The 14,072-nt window shown below is 37.5% G+C and overlaps 2 protein-coding genes and 1 long non-coding RNA gene across 4 annotated transcripts in view; 1 reads left to right on the forward strand and 2 right to left on the reverse strand.

Moving 5' to 3' along the window:
* The window catches only part of slc35f3b (solute carrier family 35 member F3b), a 68,593-nt gene extending 61,735 nt beyond the window's left edge, over positions 1-6,858 (forward strand). For both annotated transcript variants that reach the window (XM_058058293.1, XM_058058294.1), the window contains 3 exons: positions 398-590; positions 664-753; positions 5,085-6,858. In XM_058058293.1, the coding sequence (XP_057914276.1) occupies positions 398-590; positions 664-753; positions 5,085-5,326 (525 nt within the window). In that variant the 3' untranslated portion in view covers positions 5,327-6,858. The remainder of the gene's footprint in view (positions 1-397; positions 591-663; positions 754-5,084) is intronic.
* Positions 4,809-5,993, reverse strand: LOC131107868 (uncharacterized). Its single transcript, XR_009120356.1, has 3 exons — positions 5,706-5,993; positions 5,458-5,530; positions 4,809-5,384 (listed from the first exon to the last, which is right to left on the reverse strand). It is a non-coding gene; the product is annotated as an uncharacterized LOC131107868 (long non-coding RNA).
* Positions 6,859-9,026: 2,168 nt separating the features above from the next.
* Positions 9,027-14,039, reverse strand: LOC131108129 (5-hydroxytryptamine receptor 1D). The gene is made up of 3 exons (XM_058058940.1): positions 13,889-14,039; positions 11,084-11,244; positions 9,027-11,006 (listed from the first exon to the last, which is right to left on the reverse strand). The coding sequence occupies exons 1-3, from the start codon at positions 14,037-14,039 to the stop codon at positions 9,834-9,836; spliced, it is 1,485 nt and encodes a 494-aa protein (XP_057914923.1). The 3' UTR covers positions 9,027-9,833.
* Between the last annotated feature and the right edge of the window lie 33 nt (positions 14,040-14,072).

Consider the following 14,072-nt stretch of genomic DNA (forward strand, 5'->3'; position numbering starts at 1 on the left):
CTCATCACGCAGCAATTTAACACACAAACATTATACCACAGAAATATAGAAACATGTACATGTATGGAAATTTCATGGAAATGCATTGGAACGGGACTGGAGATTTTGTCCGAAATAGGCGAAATCCGTTATAAAAAATCCGATATATGCAATGAATTTTTATTGGAAATGCATTACAGAAAAATCGGTTCTTTTTTCTGTCCGTTGTGAGCGAATTTCCGATATATCCGAGTCCGATATATCCGAGGTTTAGTACTGTATATCATACTAAGTGGTCTATGAAGCTAAAAAAGGTAATAAGTAACAAAGACGAGGTCGTTCGTTGTGATGCTTCACATGAGATTTGATGGTGTGCATTCATGAGAACCCCCCCCCCCCACTCCTCTCTTCCTGCCAGGTGCTCTTCAAGATGGTCCTGGGAAGTGCCAAATTTGGGGAGGCGGCGCTTTTCCTGACCATCGTTGGCGGCGCCAACTTTGTCTTTATGAGCATTGTGCCAGTTATCTTATATTTCACACGAGTGGAGTACGTCGACTCCATCGGTGACATCCCTTGGGCGTACCTGTGTGGGGTCGCAGGCCTGCTTTTTGGTATACATCAATCATCTACAGTGTTTGCTGTGTACAGTAATTGTTGCTGATCTAACTGTGTTTCCTCACGCAGCTTTCAATATCCTGGTCAACTTCGGCATCGCTATTACGTACCCGACATTAATCTCCCTTGGCATCGTCTTAAGTGTTCCTGTCAATGCCAGTAAGTGTCCCAATTTAATCATTACTGCATATAAACAGTACAGTACAGTTGGAAATACATACACTATAAACGCTTTGTGTGATTCTATCAAAAAAATTGTACTCCAGTACATACGGTGGTATGAAAAAGTTTGGGCACCCCTGATCATTTTCATGTCATTTTCCTGGTTGTTGGATCAGCAATTTCAGTTAAATATATCATATTTACAACTAAAAGGATTAGGATTAAGGATTAAAAGGATAGGATTTACATACGTAATACACACAATAATTACTTAAAGAAAAGTAGGCAGGTGCATACATTTGGGCACCGTTTTCATTTTATTGATTTGAATACCTTCAACACTAATTATTGAAAATTAGTTTGTATGCTAATTGACCTGCATGCTTAAGTGCTAAAACACGTTTGGACAAGCCAGCTTCAATTTGGAATAAGGTGATGTGGACGGATGAAACTAAAATCAGTTCATACAGGTTAAGTCTTTCTCCTCCGACCCCTCCCCAGTCACCACAGGTGTGCCCCAGGGCTCTGTCCCGGGTCCCCTTCTTTTCATAACCTACCTTCTCCCACTCGGCCATATCTTCCGCAAATTTAACATTCACTTCCACTGCTTCGCAGATGACACCCAGCTCTACCTTTCTTCCAAACCTAACCCTACACTCCCACCCCCCTCCCTCACCTCCTGTCTCTCTGAAATAAAATCCAACTTTCTGAAACTTAACTAAAACTTAAATAAACTGAATTCTTACTCATTGGCACCAAATCCACCTTATCTAAAGTTGACTCCTTCTCTCTCTCCATCGACAGCTCCTTAGTCTCCTCCTCCCCTCAGGTCAAGAGTCTGGGTGTCATCCTTGACAGCACACTATCTTTTCAATCCCACATTAATAACGTCACCAGGTCAGCTTACTTCCATCTGCGCTCCATTAATCGTCTTCTTGAAATAAAATGTATTATTATTATTTATTATAAAATGGAGTTATTTGGACATATGTACCAAGGGGTGGTATGCATGGCGGATGAAGAACAAACACTTGCTACCCACAGTAACATTTGGTGGTGGTTCCATCATGCTGTGGCCAGTTGAAAGGTGAAGTTCCGTCAGCGCTAAATATTGATGTCATTTTTCTGTTTATGCACCCCAAATTTATGCCCCCCCCCTACTTCTGTTGAAATAATTATTGCACACTTTCTGATAAACGTAAAGTGTGTTTGTCTGCTATATGATATATTTCACTGAAATGGCTGATCCCAACAACCAGTGGAGGATTATTAGAAATCCAGATAATAAACCATAACCTTATTTCCTTTACTTGTTTAATTCATTGGCTCTTTTAGCTATTTGTCTGAAACAAAGACACCATGCTATCCAATCATTATTATTGATCAACTGGCTGGACATGGTTCAGCTCTTAGGCTACATAATTTAGTTCCTTTATTTCAGCCTGTTGATGCAGGAAAAAAAACAAACAAAACAGTCATAAATTATTACAAAATATTTTGGGGGTTGCAAAATACACCTACTTGAATTTAAAGTTGTCTGAGCAATGTTTTGCAGCAGAACTTGTCATTTATTAATATGTTATTCAAGTGTGGGAGTTTTTCTATTCCAAAGAGCTAGTAATATATTAAAAAATATATATTATATATATTATATAATATAATATATATAATATAAAATATATTAACAAATATATATATATAGACATATATATATATATACATATAAAAATATATTAAATTATATATATTATATAAATATATTAAAAAATATATACATATATACATATATACACATACATATACATACATACATATACACATATATATACATACATATATATACACATATATATATACATATATACACATACATACATATACATATATACACACATATATATACATATACATACATATACATATATATATACATATACATACATATATATACACATATATACATATATACACATATGCATACATATATATATATACACATATATATACATATATACACACATATATACATATATACACACATATATACATATATATACATATATACACACATATATATATACACACATATATATACATACATATATACATACATATATACACACATACATATACATACATATATACATACATATACACATATATATACATACATATATACATATATACACATATATACACATATATATACACATACATACATACATATATATACATATATACACACATATATATACACATACATACATACATATATATACATATATACATACATACATACATACAGTGAAGAAAATAAGTATTTGAACACCCTGCTATTTTGCTATTTCTCCCACTTAGAAATCATGGAGGGGTCTGAAATTTTCATCGTAGGTGCATGTCCACTGTGAGAGAGATAAACTAAAAAGAAAAATCCAGAAATCACAATGCATGATTTTTTAACAATTTATTTGTGTGATACAGCTGCAAATAAGTATTTGAACACCTGAGAAAATGAATGTTAATATTTGGTACAGTAGCCTTTGTTTGCTATTACAGAGGTCAAACGTTTCCTGTAGTTTTTCACCAGGTTTGCACACACTGCAGGAGGGATCTTGGCCCACTCCTCCACACAGATCTTCTCTAGATCAGTCAGGTTTCTGGGCTGTCGCTGAGAAACACGGAGTTTGAGCTCCCTCCAAAGATTTTCGATTGGGTTCAGGTCTGGAGACTGGCTGGGCCATGCTAGAACCTTGATATGCTTCTTACGGAGCCACTCCTTGGTTTTCCTGGCTGTGTGCTTCGGGTCGTTGTCGTGTTGGAAGACCCAGCCACGACCCATCTTCAATGCTCTGACAGAGGGAAGGAGGTTGTTCCCCAAAATCTCACAATACACGGCCCCAGTCATCCTCTCTTTAATGCAGTGCACTCGTCCTGTCCCATGTGCAGAAAAACACCCCCAAAGCATGATGCTACCACCCCCATGCTTCACAGTAGGGATGGTGTTCTTCGGATTGTACTCTTCATTCTTCTTCCTCCAAACACGCTTATTGGAATTATGACCAAAAAGTTCTATTTTGGTCTCATCTGACCATAAAACTTTCTCCCATGACTCCTCTGTATCATCCAAATGGTCATATGCAAACTTAAGACGGGCCTTGACATGTGCTGGTTTAAGCAGGGGAACCTTTCGTGCCATGCATGATTTCACATCATGACGTCTTAGTGTATTACCTACAGTAACCTTGGAAACGGTGGTCCCAGCTCTTTTCAGGTCATTGACCAAGTCCTGTCGTGTAGTTCTGGGCTGATTCCTCACCTTTCTTAGAATCATTGAGACCCCACGAGGTGATATCTTGCATGGGGCTCCACTCCGATTGAGATTGACCGTCATGTTTAGCTTCTTCCATTTTCTAATGATAGCTCCAACAGTGGACCTTTCTTCACCAAGCTGCTTGGTAATTGCTCCGTAGCCCTTTCCAGCCTTGTGGAGGTGTACAATTTTGTCTCTGGTGTCTTTGGACAGCTCTTTGGTCTTCGCCATGTTACAAGTTAAAGTCTTACTGATTGTATGGGGTGGACAGGTGTCTTTATGCAGCTAACGACCTCAAACAGGTGCATCTGATTCAGGATGATACATGGAGTGCAGGTGGACTTCTAATGGGCAGACTAACAGGTCTTTCAGGGTCAGAATTCTAGATGATACACAGGTGTTCAAATACTTATTTGCAGCTGTATCACACAAATAAATTGTTAAAAAATCATGCATTGTGATTTCTGGATTTTTCTTTTTAGTTTATCTCTCTCACAGTGGACATGCACCTACGATGAAAATTTCAGACCCCTCCATGATTTCTAAGTGGGAGAAATAGCAAAATAGCAGGGTGTTCAAATACTTATTTTCTTCACTGTACATACATATATATATATATATACATACACATATATATACATATATACATACATACATACATACATATATATATATATATACATACACATATATACACACACATATATATATATATAATTTTATAATGATTTCCTATAAAATTCTGTCGTTCCCTTGTGTTTTGCTGACTGCTATATTCTGTATATTACAGCAAGATCCTTTACAGGATTTTGAATGCTAGCTAGTCCAAGATGGTTGAGGTAACTTTGGTTATTGACAGGATGTAATGTGTAGTTATGTGTAGTTATGTGTAGTTATGTGTAGTTATGTGTAGTTATGTGTAGTTGCCTACTGCTCACCAGTGACGGCTTGACGATGACTAGTACTATGTACTATGCAAGTACAGTAAAGAGTAGTAATGACTTGCTCACCTTCCCAGTGGTGGACCTATACACATGTGAGATCCATTTCAACACGGTGCGCCTCATCGCCGTCTCCATCATTTGCCTGGGCTTCCTCATGCTGCTCCTTCCGGAGGACTGGGACCAGTGCATCATCCGGCTCAGCACCAGGCTACGTAAACGTGATGAGCCAACAGAGGGCGGCGTGGAGGGGGGGGCGTCCACAGGGCTGAACTGGAGAGGCCGGGCAAGGACGTCCATGTCCACATTTGTACGCTGACTCAGCAACGAGGACCATGAGATCTTCGATTCAGATGCAGCCTCCTTGGATGTGAACTCTAGTATGAGACCAAGAACGGAGTGTCAGCTATCATTGAGTTGGTGCATGGATCACTTGGAACTCTTCTTTACCCAAATTATGAGCAGGTATCAAAGTCAAGACAAAATGTCCTTCCATCGGTTCACCACATCCTTAAGAACTTGCCTGAAGAAACACCATGTAGACTCGTTTAAAACAAACCACTGAACAATCCAAAGAAGAAATTACAAATGCTGAATTTCTGCAACTAAACGGGAGCTCTTTATGGGCATCCCTACGGCGTAAAGATGACAGAAACCTTCCTCCTGCACTCCTGTACATAGCAGCTTGGAGTTCATACCTGCCGACCGTCAGCGTGAGCTCACGATGCTGCATTCAAAGCCTTCGTAGGACCACTCTGATTGGCAGCCTTGCGGTCACATGCTCTCCTGGGGTTAAATCGGGGGAGAACCGTATCTCCGGTCTGCTATTTTGTAAGGAGAGCCCTGGAAAAAAATACAATGCATGAGCTTGGATTGTCATGAAATGAGACTACGTTTAGAAGCGGTTTTAGTTTGGCGACCATGGATGGCCTGAAATCAATTAGCATATTCTTAAAGGCAAATACACTGAGCCTCCCTCGTAACCCATTCATTTTAAGTAAAACAATTTTAATTTTTTTTTGCAAAAACACACAGTTGAAAGAAACTGAAACTTCACCTGAAAAAAAAATATACAATACAGAGTTGTATAGAAACAGGCTCAGTTTTGATTGGCATTGTATTCAATTAGAAATATTTAGATTATTAGCTTTGTGTTTTGCAGTGATGCACCATTCAACTGGATCACACGGAGAGCGTTTATTCATAGTTTGGTTAAACACTGCTCCGTGTGATGGAGTGCAATAGTACAAAATGACCCGATGAAAGCATTTCATATACTGTAGTGATTGCGGTGTTAATTACTCAACTGCAGCGAGTGCCAGGTGCACAGCACTTATTAAATCGGAGGCTGCCGTTCGAGAAAATGTACTTGTATTGTCATTCCATCCTGCAGTGAAGAATAGAACCTAACGACATTCACACGGAACGAGATACAGGATATACCCGAGCCTTGAACGGAGAGCCACTGGTGGAAACTTTGCCTTGTTGTGAATGTATGACCATCACTACGTGCAATCTGCTTTTTACTGTGCCACTCCGATTTTTTTGAGCAGGTTTGACACACGGTAGCGTACCTTTCATATGCTTAGCATCAGCCTGCTGGTGAGCCAAAAGGGAGAAGCGGATGATGACGACACATACAGCAGACAAGTACACTGCACTGTTTTCCATTGTCATTCTCGATGACAATAAACAGTAGTTATATTGTATTCCTCTGGAATTATCGCTACACATAAATGTAAACCTTTGTAAGGAATGATGATTTTATACACTGAGATGCAACATATGATTAGAAGAATTGAAGAAAAGGGGGTATGTGTGTAATAAATGGTGGGGTGTTGTAAAGTATATTCACATGTACCTCATAAAAAGATTTCTTTTCAATACACACATTGTCCGGGTTGGATTTCTTTTTGACAAACATGCTAACATGTTTCAGTGAGAAAACTCCAAGTGTATAAACCAGGGGTGGGCAAACTACAGCCCGGGGGCCATATCCGGCCCGCCAAGTGTTTCAATATGGCCCGCCTGTTTTTTTCCAAAGTATTTCATTTAAACTCAACATATAACCTGGCATCGTGGCTTGAGCCAACTTTTTGATGGTTGAGGTAGCTGCTTTATCAATTTCGTTATTTGATGTGGTCTGTTGTTTACAAAATGCTCCTGGAAAAAGGAGCACAAGCACAATAATAGTAATAATAATAATAATAATGTTGTCAATAATGATAATAATACTACTATTATATTAATATTTTTGTTAATAATATTAATATAATAATGGTAGTAATATTACAAAATACTCCTGGAAAAAGGAGCACAAGCACAATAATAGTAATACAAATAATAATAATAATAATAATGTTGTCAATAATGATAATAATACTACTATTATATTAATATTTTTGTTAATATTAATATAATAATGGTAGTAATATTACAAAATGCTCCTGGAAAAAGGAGCACAAGCACAATAATAGTAATAATAATAATAATAATAATGTTGTCAATAATGATAATAATACTACTATTATATTAATATTTTTGTTAATATTAATATAATAATGGTAGTAATATTACAAAATACTCCTGGAAAAAGGAGCACAAGCACAATAATAGTAATAATAATAATAATAATAATGTTGTCAATAATGATAATAATACTACTATTATATTAATATTTTTGTTAATATTAATATAATAATGGTAGTAATATTACAAAATACTCCTGGAAAAAGGAGCACAAGCACAATAATAGTAATAATAATAATAATAATAATTTTGTCAATAATGATAATAATACTACTATTATATTAATATTTTTGTTAATATTAATATAATAATGGTAGTAATATTACAAAATACTCCTGGAAAAATGAGCACAAGCACAATAATAGTAATAATAATAATAATAATAATGTTGTCAATAATGATAATAATACTATTATATTAATATTTTTGTTAATAATATTAATATAATAATGGTAGTAATATTACAAAATACTCCTGGAAAAAGGAGCACAAGCACAATAATAGTAATAATAATGATAATAATAATGTTGTCAATAATGATAATAATACTACTATTATATTAATATTTTTGTTAATAATATTAATATAATAATGGTAGTAATATTACAAAATACTCCTGGAAAAAGGAGCACAAGCACAATAATAGTAATACAAATAATAATAATAATAATAATGTTGTCAATAATGATAATAATACTACTATTATATTAATATTTTTGTTAATATTAATATAATAATGGTAGTAATATTACAAAATGCTCCTGGAAAAAGGAGCACAAGCACAATAATAGTAATAATAATAATAATAATAATAATGTTGTCAATAATGATAATAATACTACTATTATATTAATATTTTTGTTAATATTAATATAATAATGGTAGTAATATTACAAAATACTCCTGGAAAAAGGAGCACAAGCACAATAATAGTAATAATAATAATAATAATAATGTTGTCAATAATGATAATAATACTACTATTATATTAATATTTTTGTTAATATTAATATAATAATGGTAGTAATATTACAAAATACTCCTGGAAAAAGGAGCACAAGCACAATAATAGTAATAATAATAATAATAATAATTTTGTCAATAATGATAATAATACTACTATTATATTAATATTTTTGTTAATATTAATATAATAATGGTAGTAATATTACAAAATACTCCTGGAAAAATGAGCACAAGCACAATAATAGTAATAATAATAATAATAATAATGTTGTCAATAATGATAATAATACTATTATATTAATATTTTTGTTAATAATATTAATATAATAATGGTAGTAATATTACAAAATACTCCTGGAAAAAGGAGCACAAGCACAATAATAGTAATAATAATAATAATAATGTTGTCAATAATGATAATAATACTACTATTATATTAATATTTTTGTTAATAATATTAATATAATAATGGTAGTAATATTACAAAATACTCCTGGAAAAAGGAGCACAAGCACAATAATAGTAATACAAATAATAATAATAATAATAATGTTGTTGTCAATAATGATAATAATACTACTATTATATTAATATTGTTGTTAATAATAATACAATAATGGTAGTAATATTATTATTATTAACAAATAATAATAATAATATAATAACATTACTATAACTAATAATAATAATAATTCTAATAAAAACAACAATAATAATAATAATACATTTATAACACACTTTACATCAAATAAATGATTTCAAATATAGCAGATTGCATGACACTTTTACATGTAAAATATGTGTAAAAATATAGGTGTAAAAATGGACTGTTACGTGTAAAATACTACATAATCCCCCCCGTCAATTTTGTTAAATTAATGCGGCCCGCGAGTCAAAAAGTTTGCCCACTTTAGTGGTATAAACCACTAATGAGTTGAAGAGTTGAGTTGTAGCTTGGCTTGGGTTACGGTTGCAACGGTGGCCGTGTGTTAAGATTTTATTGGCCTGTTGTGAGATCACCCAAATCAGTGATAAAAGCCTGCGATATTTATGCTTGAAAATGCGTAATTTAGGCAAAACGTTAACATTTGCTTCAATATGTGTACTGTACACTACATGGGCTGTTGCACCCCCAGGAAGTCAACATGGAGGTTGCTCCCTCCTTTGTACTTTCCACTTGTCTAATTAAGCTTTCAAAGATTTGAGTGTTTCTATGAGAACATTTGTCCATATGACAGATGTCACTCATCCCACAGGTGTTTGACATCGGAAACATGGAATATTGATGGTGAGAAGAGGAAGTAAGATTCAGAAAAGGGGTTTCCTGTTTTTCAAACATCATGTTCCACTGTTACTGTAATCTGACCATAGAGAAAAGTGGCCCTTGGCGCCATTGTCAGAGCAGAGAATGGCAATCTGCCGCCCTCTAGTGGCGTACAGGGGACCTGAAGGCAATCCACCCTCCTGGGGCTGCAGGTCTGCTGCCACATGGGGCAGGATTTGGAGGCATCTTCAGTGGAATGATGCTTAACGTCAGCACTGATGGTAAAAACCGGAGCACAAAACCGGGAGTTGTCCAAGCTGGAAGCAGTTCCAGGACCGGGGGCGGTAAGGGTGCAGGGTTCGCTGCATTTACAGTCATCGAGCGCCCCCCTCCTGCTCCCCAGGCGGGCCTGTACCTTCTGCCTCAGGCCCTGCAGAGCCGCCTGGAAACGCTTACTGAGCAGAGCGTAGAGAACCGGGTTGAAGTCGGAGTTGAGCAGCACTAGAAAGTAGGAGATGGTTAAAGCAGAGGGGGGCACCAGGGTGGTCTGACCGGTGATGGCAGTTTCTGTGGCCTGGATTAGAGCAACCGCAATATGGGGGGTCCAGCACAGGAAGAAGGTTATGATGACCAGAAAGAGGCGTGCAACTCCTTGATGGTGTTGATGGGAGTCCTGCAGGGAGGGTTGGGAGGAACTATGGGCCAGGAAGGAGAAGATCCCCTGGTAGGAAGTGGAATCTGAAGACATGACCTCAGACACAAACTGTCCACTGACATGACAAATGAGTGTGGAGGGGCTGTTCTGAGATGGCGTGAACGTGGGGTTCGGATCCCTGCTGCGTTGGACTGAGTCCTCCAGGGTGTGAATCCTCCTGGCGTGGCCGCGCGCCACCTTGACGATGTTCACGTAGCAGAAGAGGATAATGGCGGCGGGAAGCAAATAGGACAGGCCGGTCATGGTGGTCGTGTAGCTGGGACTGCTGGCCCAGTCCACAGCACAGCTGTACATGGGAGCCACATAGGCCACGGAGCTCCAGCCCAGCAAAGGGGGGCAACAGGTAGCTAGGGCCTGCAGCCAGATCCACAGGACCACGGTGAAGGTCCTCCACAGGGTGCAGCGAGAGCTGTAGCGCAGGCAGTCCATGATGGAGCGGTAGCGGTCCAGAGCGATGGCGGCCAGTGTGAGAACAGAAGCTGTGCAGTAGACGGAGGAGGTGTAGCCCACAAACAGACACAGGTTCTGTGGAGGGGAAAAACACCCCATCAGGGATCAAATCATAATAATAAGCGTGTGAGTCTAAATGTTTTCCTTCTTACAAGACAGTCAGCCCATCCAGGCTTCACGATGGACAACGCCACAAAAGGCATGGCGCCGAGGCCCACGAGCAGATCAGTGATGGCCAGGTTCATGATCAACACTGATGTCACACAATGGAGAGCCTTGGTGGCGGTCACAAGGACAATGACGAGGAGGTTACCTACATAAAACACGTCAGAGAGCCAACAAGTGTCAGTACATTGCAGTGTTAACAGCTCAGAGCGACTTTATCCAATCAATTAAATCAAAGCGATATTTCTATTTTTAAATGAGGGATTTCCAAAGTGCGGCACAGTGAGTCTCACCCCAGAGCACAATATGTCGGGGCCTACCAACTCCCTGAAAAACTGATTTTCCGGAGCATATTTTGCGGTGTTTTCCCCTCAGTTTATATTCTCTTTATGTTCTTACTGTCAAAACTGCAATCAATTCAATGGGGGTCTTAAACAAAATGACTAGTGAGGTTTAAAAAGGATACCCTTGAATCTTCTGGGAGGATGCACCTCACACTTAAATTAAACAAATGGTATTGTCTAGACCAGGGGTGTCAAACTCATTTCGCATCGTGGGCCACATATGGCCTAGGGCAGGGGTCGGGAACCTTTTTGGCTAAGAGAGCCATGAAGACCAGATATTTTAAAATGTGTATCTGTGAGAGCCATATACATTTTTTTAAACATTGAATGCAATAAAATGTGTGCATTTTTATGTAAGACCAACAGTTTTAGATATAATGGGCTCTAATTACGTAGACCAGGCACACTACCCCACGCCAATGGGGTGTGGCCAGCACACTTTTGGGAGCAGCGCAGTGTCCAATAATAAATCAAATACTTGCTGCCATTAATGCAACTTCTGCTGCTGCATGGTTTTGCACCGTACTCCGTACACATATTTCATTCTTTTGGCCATCTTCATCAGAAGGCTTGGTTCTGCAGCTTTAGCTAGGTGACTATTTGACTAAAGGAGGAAAGTTTACATTTACATGTTGACATCTCAATGACCGAGGTACACTACCGCATTACCCAGTAATAATCGAGTTTTGGTGTTTGACCTGGAAAATATCATCAGGAAAGATAGATATGGTCGGCCATATTGCAGTAGAAAAGAGATGGACAGATTAAAATGCATAAATAAGTTGTTGATTTTTAATATTTTTAACAGTGATTTCTGTGATGTTTACTTTAAAATGTTAGCAAACATACATTTTTATTGTGGTAAATGCTTGAGAGCCAGATACAGTCATCAAAAGAGCCCTACCTGGCTCCCGAGCCATAGGTTCCCTACCTCTGGCCTAGGGAGATGTCAAGTGGGCCGGACCATTAAAATGATACCATACTCTGCTATAAATAACCAAAATATCATGTCTTTCCTTTGTTTTGGTGTAAAGAAGCACATTAGGAACATTAGGAAAATATTGAAATTTAATGAACTATCCTTTTACAAAACATTTCATGAAACACCTCATATTTCCTTAGACAAATGTGCAATTTACTTTTATCATTCACAAATATGCATTGCAACTGATCCCACTGATTGGTACTGACAAATATAGTAATGCACTTTAAGATTAAATGAGACTTTTAAAGAAAGGGATTTTTAAACCACTTACACATACGCATATAAAATCTAAATGTAATCCCTGCGTACACCTTACAAACTAAGGAGAGTGATTTTAAATGAAGAAAGTGTTCGCCTGTCCTGTAAATCTGTAAACTTCATACATGAAACATACATACACATACAATATATACTGAAAATGTATGGAGTTGTATGAACAGTAGAATTCCATCACACAACTTTTTTGGGGTTTTTTTTTTGTTTTTTGTTTTGAAGCTGCTGACTAACATTAAAGTGCACATTTTTTAAATCACCACAGTAAGGATTCATCTTCACAGAGCTGTATTCTTTCAATGCAAACAGTAAGCCGTCATATTTTTCGCTGTGATGAGTCTCGTAGTGGCGTCGAATATTATATTCCTTCAATACCGAAACTTGTTGCAAACACACCAAGCACAAAGGTTTTCCGTGCATGTCTGTAAATAAATAGGACGTGGTCCATTTTTCTTTGAAAATTCTACACTCCTTATCTACTTTTCTCCGTTTGGATAACGACATTTTGGCTAATGAGGGTGTAGCGGAGCGGTAGAGACCAAGGTATTAACAACGTCGTAACAAGCAGCAGATGGCGCATTGATACCGTCAGTCTGTCTCAGTGATGCGGCTTGTCTTCTACTCTGATGGAAAGAGTGCGCCCCTTAGCGGATAATCCATGAATTGCAGCAAATTAAAAATATTAATTCCATGTCTTTTATGCATTTTTTCCACTTTCAAATTATCCTGCGGGCCTGATCGAACCTCCTTGGGGGCCGGTTCCGGCCCGCGGGCCGTATGTTTGACACCCCTGGTCTAGACAATTACGTATTCTCACTGTCTTTACCAAGTTAACACATTGTAAGAGAGTTATTCATTTAGCATTCATTTGTATGACCTTGTTTTCTAATAATACATTTCAAAATATTACAATCTGAGGCAGTGCAGGTTAAACACTGCTGTTAGTTCCATAACTCTGAATTATAGGCTAATAATGGTTATGATCCCAGCACAAAATGTCGCCATATAGTGTCGACAGTACAAGTGATACATTTAATAGATGATATTAAATGACTAGCAAAGATTAATTTGTATCATGAATTAACCGGAGGGCGCAGACTAAACTTGAATAAAAATTACATTTTTTACCTGAAAAGCATTAAAAACACAACTCCAAATGAACGCGAGTAGCATCAGGATGTGTGATGTACCTGTCACCGCGCCCACACACATCACCGCCACCAGCACCACCAGCAGCGGTTGTGGAGACAAGCCGACCTCCGAGTCCCCTTCTCGGCTGGAGTTGGCAGCCATTGCCCGTACGGAGTCTGGAGATGACTTGTTGCCCACCAGGATGTCCATGCAACACCGTAGGGTGGAAAAACACTTCACTCA

Source organism: Doryrhamphus excisus, chromosome 20 (genome assembly GCF_030265055.1).
Source record: "Doryrhamphus excisus isolate RoL2022-K1 chromosome 20, RoL_Dexc_1.0, whole genome shotgun sequence".
NCBI lineage: Eukaryota > Metazoa > Chordata > Actinopteri > Syngnathiformes > Syngnathidae > Doryrhamphus > Doryrhamphus excisus.

Bases quoted from the DNA above. Each gene is read 5' to 3' on its own strand.
- LOC131108129 (XM_058058940.1), bottom strand. From the start codon at position 14,039: ATGGACATCCTGGTGGGCAACAAGTCATCTCCAGACTCCGTACGGGCA. The intron at 11,245-13,888 runs GTACATCACACA...TGTTTTATGTAG, and splicing joins GTGTGTGGGCGCGGTGACAG to GTAACCTCCTCGTCATTGTC. The intron at 11,007-11,083 runs GTAAGAAGGAAA...TCCCCTCCACAG, and splicing joins CTGGATGGGCTGACTGTCTT to AACCTGTGTCTGTTTGTGGG.